Source organism: Aedes albopictus, chromosome 2, assembly GCF_035046485.1.
Source record: "Aedes albopictus strain Foshan chromosome 2, AalbF5, whole genome shotgun sequence".
Taxonomy (NCBI): Eukaryota; Metazoa; Arthropoda; class Insecta; order Diptera; family Culicidae; genus Aedes; species Aedes albopictus.
This window is the reverse complement of record NC_085137.1, coordinates 233,549,705-233,570,054: the sequence shown is the minus strand read 5'-3', so window position 1 is coordinate 233,570,054 and position 20,350 is coordinate 233,549,705. Positions and strand designations below refer to the sequence as shown.

Below are 20,350 nucleotides of genomic sequence, written 5' to 3'. Positions count from 1 at the left end.
TTTCGCTTCCCATGATAATTAAGGTACCCCGGGGCAAGTGGGATCTAAAAAAATGCTAATTTGGTTTTGTCATGCCAAAAATTTCAGAACATATTTTTTTTAATAATTCCAATGAACCCAAAAGACGTTGTTGGTATACTTGTACTTATTAACGTGCATCAAAACTGTTACAAAATTTTAAAATTCCATATATTATGCATATAATGAAAAGTAAAGCAGATCTTCATTTACTGCGTTTCACGGGGCAAGTGGGACCTATTCAGAGTTTTTGTTCAAAGGGCTCAATATAAGTTGCAACAAATAAGGTAACACAAATCATAAATCTCTTATATGAATGACTATCTTTAGAGATTAAAATAAGAAGAGGTTTATGGTATCGTGCATAAATTACGTAACACATAAAAAATCGCTGGGGAAAAAATATTTGTATCATCTCTAGCAGCTCATGCAAAATAAATTGATTTTTTATAGAAAAAGGGCCGTAAAATGAAGAGACAAAAGATTTCGAAACTTGGTCTCTATATTATATAGTTGATGAATCTCACCAAAAGTAAATCTGGGGTTTCGAGATTTTCAGTAATATCTTCTCCCTTACATAATCTTACGATCATTAAATAATGTTTTTTTTTTAATCATGAATTTTGAAAAGGTCATTTCCCTATTTATGTTTTTATGGACGGTTCCTGGATGCTTAAAAGAATTCATTATGCAGCGTTAAGTGAAAAAATAATGGAAGATATTTAGAGAAAAACATAATAAATACAAGCTTTTGATTTTTTTTTGTTTTACCGAAGGTTTTACCATTTTTAACAAGAATTTCATCATTTAAATAGAGATAATAAAGTGTAACTCAACAGCAGATTACTTAACGCGTCAATTTTTATTGACTTTCGTGCTAATTTCATCTTAGGCTAGACAAGGCGAGATGAACTCTAAAATTGTGTTTGTTTATTCTCATAGGTCCCACTTATCCCAGATAGCGAAATGCACTGGGGCAAGTGAGAGCAGTAAACTAAAGGTAATAAATAAAAATAAAATACTGCTTTTTCTCTTGAAATCATTTGCAAGAACTCCAAATACTATCCTGAAACCGAAAAAGTATTTGTATAATGACAAATCTATTTTCAAACGACGAATGTAGTAGAGCACGTCAATCTCACCTAGTGAATTGAAAATTACATATGAACAACAATAACGTATATGGTCTCTTTATGGTTGAAACAATAACATTTTTTGTATTCAAAGTATCCGTAGGCGTGATACCTATGTTTTCCATGAAGAATGTTAGTCTTAAAAATAAATAATAATAAAAATACTAGCCCACTTGCCCCGGGGTACCTTATTCTATATGATGTATAAAACTTTGCTCTGGTTTTTGTGTATTTATCTAACAAATATTAAAAAGTTCGTCACGTCATGTGTCGGCGCTAGTTCCTAATACACTTTTAGTTGATAATAAATCATTTCTTTCATTTTTTGCATTTACACCAAAAGAGTGAAAAGTGTATGTTCGGGCTCGCCGGTCGAGAAAAAAAATCCGGGCGCCGATAAGTGAGTCGCGTTCAGTGTATTTCTGCGTGTTTTTGCTCCCTAGTGGAGTGGAGACGCCCGATAGAATATTCTTTTTGGCTAGTTTTTGCGTCGAAAAGTGGTCGGTTGTTAACGGCGGTTTGTGTATATTGATCCATTGTCAAATCATATCACCAACCATAAGTGACTCCCGGACTGACAATGTACCTTACCCTACTAACAAAAAATCCTTCCTGAGACAAACGTGGAGATGCAGCGATAACAATCGTTTGTCTTACTAACATTCCCTACCATCCTCGATGATCATAGGGACGTGGCCGGCGCCGTTATTGACGTTACTAAAGTTGAGAGCTCTCGAACTGTGTACATTGAGAATAGTAAGCTAGTCCCAAGCACTATTCATTAGTTCCTTGTGCAATTTCGATTGCTCTGGTCAATCACGGAGTAGCAACTACGAATTGTGCAGTCAACTATGCTCATTGCTCATGCTCATGCTCATGCTCCAGTGTTGATTTCCGTACAAAATTCGTCAATCATGGTTACAAAAATCACCGCAGTTTGATGTGTCGGATGATGAGGCTTGGTTCAGTTTTATATATGTACGGCCAGTTCTGCCGGTGCTGGTCCGGATCACTGAAATGGCCATAACTCCGGAACGCCTTGACCAATCCGGACCGTTTTTAACCCTTCAGGACGCGCGCTGTTGTAAAAAGTTTAAGACCACCAAAAACCTCGCTCGTCGTATTCAGCGCGAGCGTAGTGCAGTTTCAGGTGCTTGATGGCGCGCGTCCTGAAAGGTTAATAGCAATAATTTTATTTTATTTTATTTTATTATATTTTATTTTATTGATGCACAAGGGGGTCATGGGGCTCCAATGCAAGTTCAAGAACTCACATCGTCCATAATACACCGTGGAATTTGAGAGTAGGCATTGCAACCTCTTTAGCAATGCGGCTTTTAAGTTTTGCGTGACTTTAGGGATGAGGAACGGTGGGAGATTGATTTTGCGTATTGAGCTGTGAAAGAATTTGTTGTTAATTAAATGGTCAACGTTATTTACCTTTGCGTATTTTCACACAAAAAGAATAAGTTTGACAAGTTTGATATGGTGCTTGACTTTCAATGAACCGTTTATGCTAGTTCTTCTTCCGATTCTTGTTCTTGTGTCTTCAATATTGAAAGCTTGGTTAATAATAATTTCATAAAATAGAAGGACAAATTGTGAATCAACTTTCTTTCTGCAAATAGAAATCAAATATATCAAAAACAACAAAAAAGGACCGTGACGCTTCTTCGTTTGATCACGAAAAGTATCGGTTCTTGTTGGCACCACGAGTGTGCATCTTTCTCTGTAGAGTAAAGATACATTTAAGCCCCGAGACCTGAGCTGTTCACAAGATTGTGCTTTTGCCCAGGGAAAAAATCGCGCCAACGGGAAGTGCCTTAAAAAAAGTGACTTTTTTGTACACAGACATACATATACACAGACATCATCTCAATTCGTCGAACTGAGTTGATTGGTATATGTGATTTGACCCTCCGAGCCTTCTATCGAAAATTGCAAAAAGTTGATTTTTTCAGCATGGTTCGTACATACGAAGAGTGCTGAAAAAATCGAGTTTTGCAACGAGTTCCATACTAAATTTAATGCAATGATTTTTCATTATACAACTCATTTGAGTTAAATAATGTTCATAATGCAACTCCAATGAGTTGCATAATGAACATAGTGCAACTGTTTTCCATTATGCAACTCATTTTAGTTGCATTATGAACCAGTGTGGAAAAATTGGTTATTATGATACTGAAATGATTGGTATAAAATAGAAATTATGATACTGAATTGCATAATAGTTATTTATGTGACTAGTTGCAAAAAGTTGATTTTTTCAGTACGAGTCGTACGAGGCTTGCCGAGTTGGATAAATACGAAGAGATCCGAAAAAATCTAATTTTGCAACGATTTCCATGCAAAGTTTTATGCAATGGTTTTTTTATTATACAACTCATTTGAGTTGCATAATGAACATTGTAATACTATTTTCCATTATGCAACTCATTTCAGTTGTAAAATGAACCAGTGCGGAAAAGTTGGCAATTATGATACTCAAATGAACTCATGAATTGCATAAACAGAATTATCTAAAAAAAAAAACCACAATACGTGTTTTCAAGCACTTGCTTTTAGTTTTTCAGGGTCTGTTCCAATTGAAGAATTAAAATTAATTTTCACTTAAACTTGACAGTTCGATAATTATTTCCTTAGAAGAACTGTCAAGTTTGAGTGTCGAACTGTCAAATTTAAATAAAAAAATAGTTTTAATTCACGAATGGAACAAACCCTCAGTGATCAAAAACAGTTTTACTCAAATTCATATTATAAACATTATACCTTCATCTGGAAAAATTGACTGTCCATAGCAGTAGGAGCGTCAATTGAACACATAAAACTTATTTCAAGGATAACTGAGTGTGATTAGTAGTGGAATTGCACTGATTTGTCAATCATTCTTTTCCAATTCAATATCTGGTATCATCATTAGGATGTTTGTGGAATATAGATGCCTGATGGACCCACACTTTTACTACAACTTCATGCAAAACCCATGATTAATGGACACAATTCACCCTCATCAGCAACAGCAGCCACCCAGAAATACCGATTTACCAAACTCATAGTTATCCCCATTCCGATACTATAGGAGGAAGTCTCCACCAGCACTCACCTTGATATGACAGCGTTTTCCCGTGTAGCCGCGGGTGCATTTGCACGAAAAGCCACCAATGTTGTCGATGCACTGACCACCGTTGATGCACGGATTCGATTCGCACTCGTTGTACTCGAAGTTGCACAGCTCACCGGAAAATCCTGCAAGTAGATAGAGCGAAAATATAGTATGATGCGATGGTTGGTTCGTGTTTATTTGCGCGGGCGGGAAGTTAAGCATAGGCGATTCCACGCAGTAGATTCTGCACTAAAATTTCTAGGTAAATACCATTAGACATAATTGCTGCCCAATTCATTAGTGCTAATGTTGCGATCCCTTCGGTTAGGCTCCGTGTTTACAGTATTATGGGAACGGCTCGGCGTAGTCAGCAGTTGTAGGTCTGCCAGCCATCATCATTACTAGGATGCAGGCGATTTATTCGGTGTTCTGCTGGCAGGTCATAGCTATTACGCTGCTGTCCACTAATGCATCACAAATTCGATAAATTTCTCGAAAGCATGAGAAACGTCAGGGTTAATACGTTCAACCAGTCGCTACTAACGGAGTTATTTGAGCGGGGCATACCCGAGCAAAGTGGAATAACAATTGTACCAGGAAAATCCGAACAAATATATTAAGATTCATTCAGAGTTTGTAGCTTGAGCCCGATTGATTGAATACCCATAGAAGCTGTTCCAGTAGTGCCAGTTAGACACTCATAAGGAACCTACAACAAACCTGCTGGTGATTAACAGTCATCTTTACTGTTCATAGCTGCATTTCGTCCCCTTAATGCTAGAACTAGGTAACTCGAAATTTGACGTTTTTGAGTTGAATATACCATTATATCGAGCTTTTTGAGCTCTATAATATATCCAAAGACCAATGAAATACGATTATAAACGACGAAAATATTCACCATTTTCAAAACTAGGTATCTCGGTGTAGAATACAAGAACTAAGTGCTATAACTAGGTAACTGAGAAAAACATATCTATTTCCAATCGCACAGGTTAAAACCTATCGGACGCTTGGACGTAGAAATGTTACTAGTCATTCTTTTGTTAGTAGATTGAAAATCTACTACTGCTTTTTTTCCTTTGAGGCCCAAAAACTTAAAATATTTTACTTGTATTGATTTAGCTAAAACTGTGATTGTTCGTAGACGATTATTATATGAACATTTTGAGGTGTCATGTGGTGATATAGAAGGCTTCCTAGCAAATTAAGTAATTACACGTTAATTTCAATATGTGAACCCTTTAAAATTTGCATACTGCAACAAGAAAACTGAAAAGAATGATATTAATAGTGGTAAAAACTAGGTATCTCAGAACATCTCCTCCATTACTTATGTTGCATTTTGAGTGCTATAACTAGGTAACTCGACATTTTTTCAACCATTTATTGTTTTTATCAAAGGTTTAAACCAAAATAGTTCAAAACTTTTTATTGTAGTAGAAAGAGTACAAACTGAATAAGCAATCAATGCTTTAAAATTATTATTTTAAGGCTCCATACCTTTGGAACAACTGCATGAAAAATTGTAAAATTTTCAAAGTCATTTTTCTCGAAACTATGATTTTTGAGTTACCTAGTTCTAGCATTAAGGGGACGATTTAGCCTTCAGCTGATTCACCAGTTGGCCTTGTCGATAATTCTTTTAGATTCCCGCTTCGGTCAGGAACTTTTCTCGACGACCTTGGGCATAGTGACAGCCCCTTAGACGAAGAAAATATTGATCTTCCTGCCATGTAAAAATCCAGTAATTCTGACAGCTCTTCGTAGAGTAAATTCAAAATTTCAGTATGGTAGAACATAGAAAAAATAAAATTGCATCCAACCAGAGTGAACTATACACCGTTCCATAGAATCAGCGCATCATTTTATTTCTGGTCCAGATGATGAATTACTTCTTTTTCTCCTCATCGCTGTCAGATTTCTAACTTCTTACCAACTCAGAGTAACAACTGTGAGGGATTTGAACATGTTATTAGAAATACGGATGTGAGAGGATCCAATTATGTTTCGATGGCGCTGATCGCCATTTTTCTAAATCACATTCTGCCAGACCGAACCAAATCCACTTCATCTTAGAATCGTTTTTTTCTCAATAATACAAACACGAACTGGTTGTGAATACCTGCATTATGTTGATACACTTCATACTGATACTTCAACACAAGAACCGTCATTGAACAACAAGGCTAATGATAATTATAAAGCTTGAACAAATATCAAGCACTTGGTTCGCTTTAGTTGATCGAAAAATGGCGTTCTCACAAAAACCACTTTCGGGAAGAATGTACAGAACTTGATTAAGACTTATCAACCCAGCTTCAACTAGGTAAAATGACCTAGAGGTAATGCACTCGGCTATCACTCAAATGATCGAAGTTCGAATATCATTCATATTTTTGAAAACTTTTTTCTACTTGGTGTACTTTGGCAGAACATTTTCATGGTTTTCTTCGACCAGCATCAATTTGAAGTACACAAATTACTGCACTGTCGCATCTAAGGACAAGCAACGACTTCATTTGACATAATCATTCTTTCTCTGTGCCTGCACATGTACAGCATATGAAAAAAAGCATGGGTGGAAAAGGCTGAGATGGGAGGGTTCTATACTATTTTCCGGAAAGACATTTCCCGGAAATCAGCTCCCGGATACCCCATTTCCCGGAAAGACATTTTCCGGAATGCTCCATTTCCCGGAATGCCTAATTTCCCGGAAAGGCAGCTCTAGGAACACCTGAAACCTCAGAAGATGTTCTAGAATCTTTGAACATGATCTTGTTTTTTGTTTCTTATTACGATTGACTTTATCAGTTGATCAATTTCCAGAAAATCGAGCCATAAAACTACATTCTAATTATTTTTTTCAAGATTGTATAACTTTATAAATGAATGGAACTCAGATTCTCGTTTCAGTAGAGCCAGCATCGTTGAGTCAATTGGGCATATATTGACTGGCTTTCAAAAACAAATTGTTCTTCCTTTTCGTCAAAGGCTGTACTAGGTGCATTTATATAATTGAACTGCTAACTGCATAGGAGATTTGCCCTTCTTCAATTCACAGGATGTTCTTTCTAACGATGTAACGATACAGAATTGATTCGCGCTCAATTTATTAATTCCATGTGGTATTTGTCCTTCTTTAAAAAGGGGCTGTTCTTTCGACCTGAAAGAACAACACTTTTTTAAGAGAAGGAAAAATATCAGATAGAGTTAATAGTTTGGCCACCAATCAAATAGAGGCTTGCAGCAAAAATCTAGCCTCATCGAATTCTCATACGATTTGTAAACATTGCCCTCAATTTTTTTTTTCGAGGGCAAGGACGCTTTATGGACCAACGCCGAAGGAATGAAAGAGAAAGAGATAATGCTGACGTCACTGTGCAAGCTTTGATACGCAACGTTCTTACTAGAAAGAACAGCCTATTAACCCGGAAGCGGTCGCGTCGTGTACTAAGTACACGCCCCATGAAAAATGCATACTTGTGGTATACAACGTGAGCGTGGTGTCGCTGAAGGTGATCGAAGACGCGAGTGCTCGAGGGTTAAATAAAGAAGGGCAGATATCCTATAGGGCACTGCATGAAATTCTCTCCTTCTCTTTCACTTTAACACAAATTTTGTAAACAACAAGGCCACGAAACGTCAAAATCCCATACAAAATCAAAACAGTGCGGTGCCCTATACAGAAAGCAGCAAGTACATACCAATAAAACACATGGTAACCAACATGTGTTTTATTGCCACTTGATGCTTTCTATATATGAGATTTGCCTTTCTTTATTTAATAGACTGTTCTTTCTAGTGACAACGTTGCGAATTTGATTGCCGGCCAAACTATTAACTCTATCTGATGTTTTTCCTTCTCTTAAAAATGTGTTGTCCTTTCCAGTTACACTGTTACAGAGTTGTTTAATTGCCAAACTGTCAATTGCATCTTTAGAGATTTTCCCTTCTTCTGGCATTAGGCTGTTCTTCCGAGGCCTATTTCTTGATCGCTTTCGTTTCAATCTAGCCTAATGGCCATTTGGCTTAGTAATAATGTGGACAAATGTATTTTCGACCACCATCACCTCAGTTGTTATTTGAAGGGCCTTTACTGACAGCTATATCTCAAGTGTATTTGTGTAAATCGCCCTTAGACCGAATGAGTCGTTAGGCAAAAAGTTGAAGTTGGCCTCTTGTTATTTACAGTTTTAAAGGTTTAGTATCAAAAAGCCAAAGAACATATGAGAGAAACAATAAGAGGGCATAAAGTGAGTGCAACAGATATTTTTTTTTTTCATAGTGATTACGGCGGTAGCACACTGTGCTGATGTTCTATACCGCACCCTTTCCCAACGTTTGCTTCTATGAGCCTCTATTTTTGTTTCAACACACAGAAGTACGTAGGCATATCGTGGCCCAAGTCGACACTGTTTTGGCCTGCGTTGAACAAAAATAGTTTTAATAAAAGTTTCCCGTTATTGCCGTGGTCACTATGTGTTTTTGTATGCCGGACCGCGTTGAAAAGCTAATCAAGAGTATTGTGTTATTCGATGCTGTGCATGCATTGCTCCTGTATTTGATGAGTATCGCAGAATTATCGATCGCGTTCGCCACTGTCTCGCGCGGGAGCAAAAACAATAGATACGTGGGTGTTTAGTGTTTAGTATTGTGTTGTTCCTGTGTCTGTAAGTGGTGAGCATCGCAGCATAATCGATCGCGTCCGCCATTATCTCGCGCGGAAAAAAAATATATATTTTTTTGCTAGTTTTCTAGCTGCACTCTGAATAGAGTTGAAACCTCTACATTAGACCTGAAGATACGAAAAGAGTACGTAATCTTTCAGAAGCAGTTTGCCAGACGTACGCAGAAAATGACATTCATTTAGACACTGTTGCAAACTGTCTCAGAAAGTTACGGTAGAAGATTGGAAAGTTTTTAATTGGTCAGTCAATCAGGAATTGCCTATGTAGTGTAATGGTCACACGGTTTGTATTTGTCTTCTTGTTTGGTTTTGTAGTAAGGTTCAATATGTTTTCCTTCTCGTTAAGTCAGTTGTCGTATGTTTGTTTTTTTTTTTTATTTCATCGAATCAGTCGAACCCCGTCTGTTAAAATATAGTCGATCCTGTGTCAAATTGTTTTCTTGATTTTGCTAATTGTTTCCTATTTCTCTGTGTTCATCTTTTGTGTCCTTACATTGTCATCGGTCCAAAACCCACAGAAACATGTAACTGAACTTCTGAAATTTTTCTGTTGTGTCATAATACCATCTAAGAGATAAACATACGCCAAATTGGTCAGTTGATTGCAATAAAATTTTAAAATAATAAATATTGCTTGTCTATTATGTATTCATCCCACTACAAATACTATGAAAAATATTCAAATTCGTTCAATTGTCCTATCGGTCCTACCTAGATAAACCATGTCATTTTCTCAACTGTAACCTAGAAATGTCAACCTAGTCATACACAAGTAACGTTGTTCAGTTAATAAAAGCAGTCAGTTTTTGTCCGAAATGTCACGTCGAGCACATTGACGTCAACAATGCGTTTAAGTGTTCGCACGTTAGCTTCGAATCTATCAGCACAATTAAGTGCTGCAAATCTCCTTCCCACTATTAGTTCTTCGGTCGATTTTAATTGCTTTATTTAAAGAAAATATGACCAACTAATATTGTAAACATTCGAAAAAGCGACTATGACATCAATAAATTACTAATCAAAATCAACCGAGAAACGTGGGAAATAGAGCCTAAACAACATTTTGAAGTCAGCTGGCTGTAAAAGGTTCCAAAGCCTGTCACAAATCCTATAATACTTTTATTAGGATTTGTAACGATCATCAAAACCTTCTCAAGTCCAGTCGACTTGGAACTATTGCTTGGGAATAGACTCTAATGAGACCCGGCGGATCCTCCGTGTTTATCGACCATGTCTGATACATATGATCAGCCATACTCCATCTGCAGCAGCCGGTTCGTGATGAACCGTTGGAGGCGTATTAAACTGTTAAAAAGGTGATATGTTTCACTAAAGAACACTACATTACAATAACCAAAATGAAACTCCTTCACTTTAATACCGTCAACCCCTGCGAACCTGGCCAGAGAGAGTGCTACAGATAAATTCAATACAATATTCTCTTCTTTGAAGTAGTCATTCAAATTTTGTCTTCCCCATTTGTTAAATTTGACATTTCGTCTCTCATTTATTTTTTTCATTTCAACGTTTTATTTTTGTTTTTTTTTTGTTCGCGTCTATTGTTTAGGTTTCAGAGGTGTTGTCAAAAGACTAATATTGACTAATCCGCAACCCACCCATAGAGCTCGCAAAAAGTATGGAAACTTTAAACCAAGAGTATACTGGTTGCAAACTATGCGCAAAATGCAACCGCTACCATTTTATTAGATATCATTCCTTTTTTGTGTTTATGCTATTCTTTTGAATGTTATCTTTTAGAATTATAGCTGCCATTTCGCATTCCAGATTTTCCTTCATTAAACAATGGTTCATTCAAGCTGTAGTCATAAAACTGTCGGCATCATAACTGATAATAGGGGGATTCACTTAACAGCGTAAACTGCTTATTGAAGTTTATTCAGATTAAACGTCGCGATCACCAAGGCAAACTTTGATTATTTCATTCGCAATTTCATGAAACATTTCAAATAATCAGAAAATCATGGCTTACGCAACAATTTAAACTGTTTAGTGAGTCCCCTTAATATTATGTTTTCTCGGAGATTTGGAAATGACGCTGAAAGCCTTTCTTCTATGAATACCAACCAAAATGAGTCAATTATTGTGCATTTCATAACAGTTTTCCGGAAAATATTCCATTCCGGAAAATGGGTTTCCGGGAAATGGGACATTCCGGAAAATGGGTTTCCGGGAAATGGGTCATTCCGGGAAATGTCCTAGAATCGAGATGGGAGAGCTTCCGCCTTTCATATTTTGAAACCTACGTGCTACCATACTACACGCGTCCTCTCTGATTCATGTAAAGGATTGTGAGTGATATCGATTTCAACTTGATAGACGATAAAAAATCTAGATTTTTTCATAATCCAACTGGGTTTATCTGAAACACAAAAACACATTCAGCCACACTGAACTATAAACCATTTTCTAATGTTTCTGACCAGCCAGAGTGAACTGAGTGCAAAGTACCGAAAAATAAAATGTAATTAATGATTTCAATGATCAATGATCAATGATTTCAAATGATTCACGTGTATACTTCATCTCGGATCGTTAATAAAGGCTTGCAAGTGGCATGTGTGTGGAAAAGTTTTAATTGGTTTTAGCTGTTGTTCATTTGTGAATGATTGAACTTTAAACTTGATTATCTCGAAATAAACTATTTGGCACTTAGTTCGGTTTAGCAGAACCTCGGCCAACTGTGCAAAATTTCAGCTCGATCAGAGAAACTGTATTTTAGCGCCAGCCGTTTTAAATTTTCATACGATTTACTTTGTTTTTTTTTTTAATTTCTTTGTATTTGTGAATTTTAACTTAATACTAATTCTTCACACGTCAAGTAGGGAAAGGCCCAGAGGAGGCCTTTCTTAAATTAATGCTATGGAGTGTAGCCCGGAAGGGGCCCCCTTCGAGCCCAACCTGAGGGGTCTCGCCATGTTACTCTTAATGCTAACAATAGTGCTTTTTAGAAAACAAAATTACTTACAAGACTTGCATTAAAAAGGACAGGAATTAACAGGCAATTAACAAAACATTTGGAACTAAAAACAAAACATTTTAAAACCATTAAAATTTAAACTTTTGAATAAGAAAATCTTTCGGTGTTTTGATTTCGGTGCCCAGTGGGTTGGGGTATCTCGTTTGGAGGCAGTTTGACGGGCGGGCAAGAACCTGACATCCTAGAACCTGACATTTGTTTTGCTTCCTGCTTTGCCTGTCAGAGTCCGTAGTAGCAGCAACCTGCCAGTTTTTTTTCATCTTCCGTAGCGGCTGGACGAAAACGACGACGCCGGTGGCGATTTATCGTCATCGGCTGAAAAACTCGTGGTTGGATGATTTGGCGGCCGACTAATTTCCCTTCGGCACCTGTAACAGGGTAACCGAGCGTGGAGAAAAGCGGTCTCCGGTCGTTAACCACCGGCAGCATTAGGGGCGGATCGGGTTTTCGGGCCACCAACAGTGGGTAGGGTGGGGAAAATCCACAAGTGTAGTTCCGTAGGGTCTCCCGGGGGAACGAAGATTAACAGGTGCAAATTGTGGAAGTTTAGAGTGACTTGGTACACAAGCGAGTTTCGTAGTGTCCCGCGGGGGAACGAAAAAGGCTGCCGGCCATCCGGGCTCTAGGCCTTAACGGGGAGTTTACGCTTTTCCGGCTGTTTAGAGCCTTCGCTGGTGGAAGAATGGCTTCCGCCATTCGGGTCTCAGTTTTTCGTGCGAAAAGAGCCATAGAGCGCCCCGAGGCGACGAAAAACTTCCGGCGGAGCAGGGTTGATGTGTTGAGTGTTCGATTGCGTCATAGTGCCCCCCGGGGGACGAAAAAGGCTTCCGGCCAACCGGGCTCTAGGTCTTTACGGAGTTTCGAGATGCGTAGTGCCCCTCGGGGGACGAAGAGACCCTGTTCGTCGGGAGAAAGTGTTCCGCTAGCTGCACGGTGCTCCGCATTTACTATGGGGAAAATCACTTTTTCAAAGAAAAATCGCCACAGGTCGCCCCTTAAACCCCTAAAAATAAATCGATGTATGATTTCTGTTGGAAATTTTACGAGGAACCAACCCTTCGAAGACCGCAAAGCGATCTAAGGCATGTGGAAAAAGTTATTGACTGAAAACCGAATGGCATGCCTAAGCTGTTTAACATGTAAGGAATAACAATAAATAATAAAATCTCATTATTTTATCGATCGGGTGAGGCTTAATAACTTTTTCCACGAACGTCGCATCGGTTTGCGGTCTTCGGGGGTCTGATTCCTCGTGAAGTTTTCTATAGAAATCATTCATCGACTTATTTTTAGGGATCTAGGGGTGACTCCTAGCGATTTGTCTTTGCAGGAGTAAAATTTCTCCATAGTAAATCGTATGAAAAACTAAGAATGGTGGGCGCTAAAATATAGTTTTTCCGATCGATCTGAAATTTTGCACAGTTGATATGGGGCCAAAGTGAAACTCAAAAAGTAGACAGGAGTTAAAATTTTTTCAATTTTTTGTATTTTCCCATATAAACCATGTACCAGGCTAATGGACAGCCCTTCAATTAATAACTGTGGCAGTGTTTGAAGAACACTAATTTGAAGTGAGGCAGGCCAAATTCCAGAGGAAACGTATAGCCACCAAAATAAAAATAAAAAAGAAAAAGAAGCTGCACTTAATAACTTTTTGAAACTTTTTCGAGAGTAAATGCCCATAAGACTTAGCAATATGTGTGTACTTCTTTTTCTTGTTACTCTTCGATCTGCCTGCAGACGATCTTCTCATGCTTCGAAGTTTTTTTGAGCCGCTGCTCCAGCTGATTCATTCATCTTCTGAATGAATCACTGATGAATCTCCAGGAGACATTTTTTAATCCTCCTGAAAGAATTTCTGAAGGAACTCCTGGTGTAATCCCTAAGGGAGATGCTGTCCGAATTTCAGAGAAAAAAAAACATATAGAAACTTCTAGAGACATCCCAAAATCTTCCTGGATAAATCTCTAATGAAACTACTGGAGACATCCCTGAACGAACTCCTGAAGAGATCCCTACAGGAAGTTCTGGAGAAATCCTTGATTGGAATTTTAGAGGAATTTTTGAAGAAATCTTTTAGGTATCTTCAAAGAAAATCCTGGACTAATCATTGAAGGCGGCGCACAGGTCCAGCCTAGGAGTGTTCACCGTTAGGTCTGTTGTTGTTGTGTGCATTCAGAACATGTGTGCACATATTCAGAACATGTGCGATTTCAAATCAACCATCTTTTTTTTTTTTTTTTTTTTTGAAAGGTTCCTAGCGGCACGCCGAGGGACGTAGAAACCTCTCCCATCACTGTGTGCACAATCGTCTCGCGTCTATATGGAAGAGCACGATGCGTTTGCGCGGACAACGACAGTTCACTAGGCCTTTGGATAGGATAGAGAACGTATTCCTTCAGAAGCAGTTCACCAGCCGTGCACGGACATGTCGTCCAGTAAGACACTGTTGCGTACTGATTCAGAAGGTTACGGTAGAAGGTGTGAAAGTTTCGGTTTATTGTCATTTGGTCGATTTTGTATTTGTGTTTTTTTGTCATGTCTAGATTTAAAGAATGTTATTGTTCAAATTTATGGTCTGCCATATAGTTCAGTAATCTTAGGTGTGCCTATGATCTGTTAGATGGTCGATGTGTTTGTTATGTCCATTTTTGTTGATCCTTGTTTTAGTACTGTTTTTTTTTATCTTTGCAAGTTGTATTTCGTCCACATCCCTAGCACTATCATAAAGGTCCAAATAGGTCAAAATTAAAGAAAACCTTCCATACAGTCGAAAAATGTAAAAAAATCTAATTTGTCATAAATAGTCTAAGTTAGTCAAAGTCGAAGTAGTCAGTTTTTGTCGATTTCGTCTTGATCACACGTTAGCTTCGAATCTATAAGCATGCACAATTAAATGCTGCACTTCCCACTATTAGTTTTTTAGTTAATTTGAATTGATATCGCAGGAAAATATCATTAAGCACTAGGCATGAAACATATTAGGGTTTACTCACAAAACTATCAGATATAAAATAATTAAAGAAAAAATTAAATCACGAAAGCACATCAAATGTTGAGAACTATGTATTAGCAAATTGAATACACGAGATACTACTAATTATTTCATATTTGAATTGAATTTTTTTAGTGTATTTGTTAAAATTAACCAAATAGTGGGAAGCCCATGCAACAGTTCAAAGTCTGCTGACTCAAAAAAGATTCCGAGACCCGTCACAAAACACAAACATTTTCATTATGATTCACAACGACTCTCGGTACCCTCCTAGACTCAATCGACCGGAACTGTTTCCTGGGTATAGAAACTACTAGGCCCCAGCAGGTTCCTCCTGTATATCGAGCATTTCTGATAAATCAGCCATACTCCATCTGTAGCAGCCGGTTCGCAATGAACCGTTGGAGGCGCATTAAAGTGTTAAAGGTGATATTTTCATTACAAGAATTACAATTAACATCCTTCACTTTAATACCGTCAAACCCTGTGATCTTGGCCAGGGATTTCAAATCAACCATCTTGGGTTTTTTTTCCATACATTTTCATATGGGATGAAAGGACAGACTTGTGAGAATCCCAAAATGGCCGACTTTGGCATCTACTCACGATTTCGAGGGCACAAATCTCTTCGTAAACAACACCAGCGCACCTGATCTTCTTATTTTAAGCTTGTTACGAGTGAGCAAGAACAGAATAATAAAATGCACTGTTGTTTGAAGCTTGCTTCTTGAGATCTGTGCGTTTGAAGTTCTGATGCACTGTTGAAGCGGGATTTCAAGACGTTTGTCCTTAAAATGACTTTTTCCGACATTTGTATGGGAAAATAAGAAAAAATCTAAAATATAAAAAAACAAGATTAAATATTTTAAGCCGCACAGATTCTGAAACTAGAGGTCCAAATTTACGATCCTAGGGAATAACTTTCGAGATACATTCGTTTTTTATAATACTTCCCTTTGAACATAGCGTGTACTACCGACTTGCTAAATACGATAGCAAAGATTTCCCAAATTGCCTTTCCAGAAATGGTGCTGAGTCATTAAGCCGGAGTTCGTTAGGCATAGGATACCACCGCTAAATGGTAATATTAATGAATAAAAACATCCTTGCTAACTGTTATTCATTATAGCTCGGGTAAACCGCTGCTCGGATGGTTGCATTTTGTTGACAGGATAGATGCAACGTAAATCCAGCCGGCTGCTCTCGCGAAGGTGGGCAATTTATTTCCCATCACAAACCAAAAATTGAATTATTGTGATGCAAAGTGGAGTATAGTACAGACGGATGGCACATCGATCCGATCCTAGTGATGGGATGGCGCAAGTGCTACGCCAATATGTATCGCAAATAATTTCATGCTCGGTTTGATCCATCGAATATAACCCTCTGGATGGACGGACAACTTACCTGGCTGACAGAAACACCGGAAACCATCCTCCTGATCGACACAGATTCCGTGAACACACGGCGAGGACTCGCATTCGTTGAGGTTGTGCTGGCAAAGGGGACCGGTGTAGCCCGAAGTGCAATCGCATCTGTGACGGAACGAATAAATGTTACAATCGGATCAGCTTTCGTTTACGGGATTGAACTGAAGCGTGTGTGTGAAGATGGATCTACGGTGTGTATGAATATACAGGGGATAGACAAAATGATCGGGATAGGCAAAATTTCCCCTTCTAAAATAAAATTCAAATAGCTGTAACTTTTCGAAAAGTGCATCGAATATTCTCAAAAATTTTACTGTAAGTTGATCAACTATTTGTGTATCAGTGGACAAAATTTGGAAAAGATCGAACTGTTCTACACGAAGTTATAAAGATTCTAAAAAAAGTTTAAATTATACGATAGCCAACTTTGAGCTGTTATATCTCCAGATTCAATGGACCGAATGCAATGAAATTTTGACCATTTATGACTTATACAATGAGCTTTGAAAAACTTTTGGCATAACTTAAAATTCTTAACACGGAAGAAAATTATAACGATTAGATTATTTTTCTAATAAAACACCAAATTTTCTTAAATTTCAACATCGTTTCAAAATTCAAGATGCTAATTATAGTTCATTTAAATTCCCTCTGATTGTCTTGAGTACAGATATGTTTTAAAGGATAGTAACAACATAGGCGGTAATTCATTGAAAAAGTAATGGGATGCATATTAAAAATAGACCAATTTACTAAAAAATCATAAAATTATTGAAATCGCTATAACTTTTTCTCTTGTTAATAATTTAAAGTTGAGTCAAACGTTTTTCAGAGCTCATTATATATGTCATAAATGGACAAAATTTCATTGGATTCGGTTCATTGAATCCGGAGATATAACAGCTCAAAGTTGGCTATCGGATAATTCTAACTTTTTTCTAAAATGCTTATAGCTTCGTGCAGAATAGCCCGATCTTTTCCAAATTTTGTCCACTGATACGCAACTAGTTACAGTGAAAATTTGAGAATATTTGAAGCACTTTTCGAAAAGTTACAGCTAATTGGAAATTTTTTGAAAAGTGAAAATTTTGCCTGTCCCGATCATTTTGTCTATCCCCTGTATGATGCATTTATGGAGAAAGAATGCTGGTTAAAACAAACCAATTTTTCTTTAAGAATAGCATTTAAAGTAAAAATTTACAGGAATTTATAATGAGTAAAGTATGACTCACCTAAAATGAGTGGAGTTCCCAACGCATGTTCCTCCGTTTAAACACTGTGATGGGTTGCAGGGATCCGACTCAAACTGACAGTTTTTACCAGTATAACCTGAAAGATTATAGAAACAGAATCTTGTGAAATTATGCCAAGTCGAATGTCTAAAGAAATAAGTACAGCATGATTGTGGGTTTTTATGCAGGAATAACTGTATATACTCAAGTGCAAACCATAACGAGTGGATTGTTCAACAGTTTTCGGTTCACATATCAATTCACATTTTCAGAACAAGACTTCATCAACGTTGATATATAGCCTCATTTCCCAAAATCGACTGAAGTCAGCCAATTTCTTCCCTGTTCATATATGTGAGAGAAAAAAACCTCCATCACAAAAGATAAACAACTACTGCGCGGGTAATCAGCGTCGAAATCACGATTGTGCGTACGGAACCATAAAATATTGCTTCGCATCGAGTGCCCTACTTTGGTGGTCCTTTATCATCCGTGGCTGGCTCTTCTGCGGCTGTGGGGTCCACACGATCGGCGACAATCCTCCCCTTGTTTTATTATTGTTTATTCTGAGAACGTTGCCGCCGCCACAGTTCGGGATGAAAGCGCTTCGCGAACCAGAAAACCACTCGTTCGCTCGCTGGCAGGCTGCAGGAAATAACGCAACCGACCGCAATTTCTGTTCCCGGTCTTCCACCCAGCCACCTCACGCCACTCCGACCAAACACGAGGGGTCACAAATGATCCACTTGTATAAAATATTCAAATCAGGAAACCAATATTTTATCGATAAATTCTGATTGGTTCGAGCAAACACAGCAGTGCGCGACAACTCTGGTCGGATAGGGGGGATGCAGAACCGCTGAAATACGGCGCTAAATGTGGAAAAAGGCCAAACAAACGATTGGGTCTCATCCATACAACAGGAAACGACATAAAAACCGACCGATGGATGGGAAAACTCTGTGACAGATGAAAGCGGAAATAAAATCAAAGAGTCATATAAATTTTATGACTGCCTGGCTATGATTGATATATTGGATGGGGAGAGGAGGAGCACAGCTGGAGTTGGAATCGAAAGTATGCTGCACTCCGAGGAGGTGCGATTGACGAGCAGTAAAGCATAATTCAAGCAGGAAGTTACATTTGATTGGACAAGGAGATATTGATAGGTGTAGTTTCAGAATCAACATACAGTAGCTGTCGAAAGTATACGATCAGAAATAATTACTCGTGCATTATTTCGCCTGGAGCTCAGAATTTCTTATTGGTCATATCTACAAAACATTCGTACAAGATAATAGCAGAACTCTTTTGGAAATAACGAACTATTGCCCAGAATTTTTTTCATAATTTCTTTCAAGATGTTTTCCACTAGAACCTAATGGGAACCCTTCTGTTTTTTTTTCTTCATAATGTCCCTAAAAACACCTTTAATTCCTACAGTAATGCGTGTAGAATCCCTTGAAGTTCTCGGAGGAATTCCGGAAGGAGTTTCTGAAAGTATACCTGGATGAATTCCAGAATTTATTTTGGGAGGAATCTCTAGCGAAATTATTGGAGAAATCGCTCGAGGAATTCCTAGCAGAAATCCTAGATAAGTTTCTGGGGGATTCCTTGGGGAAATTTCTAGAGAAATTCCTCGAGGAATTCTGGGAGGAATTTCTAGAAAAAAATCTGGAGAAATCTTAGAGAAATTTTTGAATGAATCTTTGGAGGAATTTTCGGAGGAATTTTTGGAACAATTCCTGGAAAAATCTCTAGAGAGAATCCTGGAGGAATGCCTGGAGGAACTTTATTTTATTTATTTTAATTTATTTTATTAATGCACAAGGGGGTCATGGGGCCAAGTCTCAAATGCAAGTCCAAGAACTCACATCGTCCATAATACACCGTGGAATTTGGGAGTAGGCATTGCAACCTCTTTAGCCATGCGGCTTTTAAGTTTTGCGTGGCCTTAAGGATGAGGAAAGGTGGGAGATTTATTTTTCGTATTGAACTGTGAAAGAATGTGTTGTTAATTAAATGGTCAACGTTATTTACCTTTGCGATTTTCACCCAAAATGAACAAGTTTGACGATACGGTGCTTGATTTTCCGTGAAGCGTTTATGCTAGTTCTTCTTGTGATTCTTCTTCTTGTGTCTTCAATATTACAAGCTTGGTTGATATTAATTTCAAAAAATAGAAGGAAAAATTGTGTATCAACTTCCTTCCTGCAAACAGGTATCAAGTTGATCAAAAACTACAAAATAGGACCGTGACGCTTCCTCGTTTGCATTGGCGTAGCTAGGGGGGGTTCCAGGGGTGCCTGGCACCCCCTAGAACAAATTTGGCACCCCCTAAAATTTTTTATTGACAGTCACCTAAAATTTAAAACTTATTACAATAATACTAATATTATTTAATGGCACATTTGAACAAACCTTAAGCACACTAGCGTTTTGAATACATATTGGTAAAAACAATCAACATACTTCTCCATGGATTCCTTCAGAAATACCTCTATCTATTCATACTGTGATTTCTCTAGACTTGCTGTATGGATTCCTCTCGATATTTCTTCAATAAACTTCCCTTAGGGTTCTCCAGGCAGTCCAGATGGGGTTGCACATACTAAAAATTTCTGCAAAGATTAGTCTAGCGATTTCTCATAGGATTTGTTTGAAAATCCTTACTTTGATACCTGGGATTCCTTCAGGAAATACTGGTGGTATCATTCAAGACAATCTTCAGAAGTTCCTCCAGTGATT

At 37.9% G+C, this 20,350-nt stretch overlaps 1 protein-coding gene across 3 annotated transcripts in view; it reads right to left on the bottom strand.

Moving 5' to 3' along the window:
• LOC109401076 (uncharacterized) overlaps window positions 1-20,350 on the bottom strand; it is a 632,275-nt gene that overhangs the window by 150,275 nt on the left and 461,650 nt on the right. For all 3 annotated transcript variants that reach the window (XM_062851342.1, XM_062851340.1, XM_062851341.1), the window contains exons 7-9: window positions 17,603-17,699; window positions 16,348-16,475; window positions 4,258-4,400 (exon numbers count right to left, since the gene is read on the bottom strand). In XM_062851342.1, the coding sequence (XP_062707326.1) occupies window positions 4,258-4,400; window positions 16,348-16,475; window positions 17,603-17,699 (368 nt within the window). The remainder of the gene's footprint in view (window positions 1-4,257; window positions 4,401-16,347; window positions 16,476-17,602; window positions 17,700-20,350) is intronic.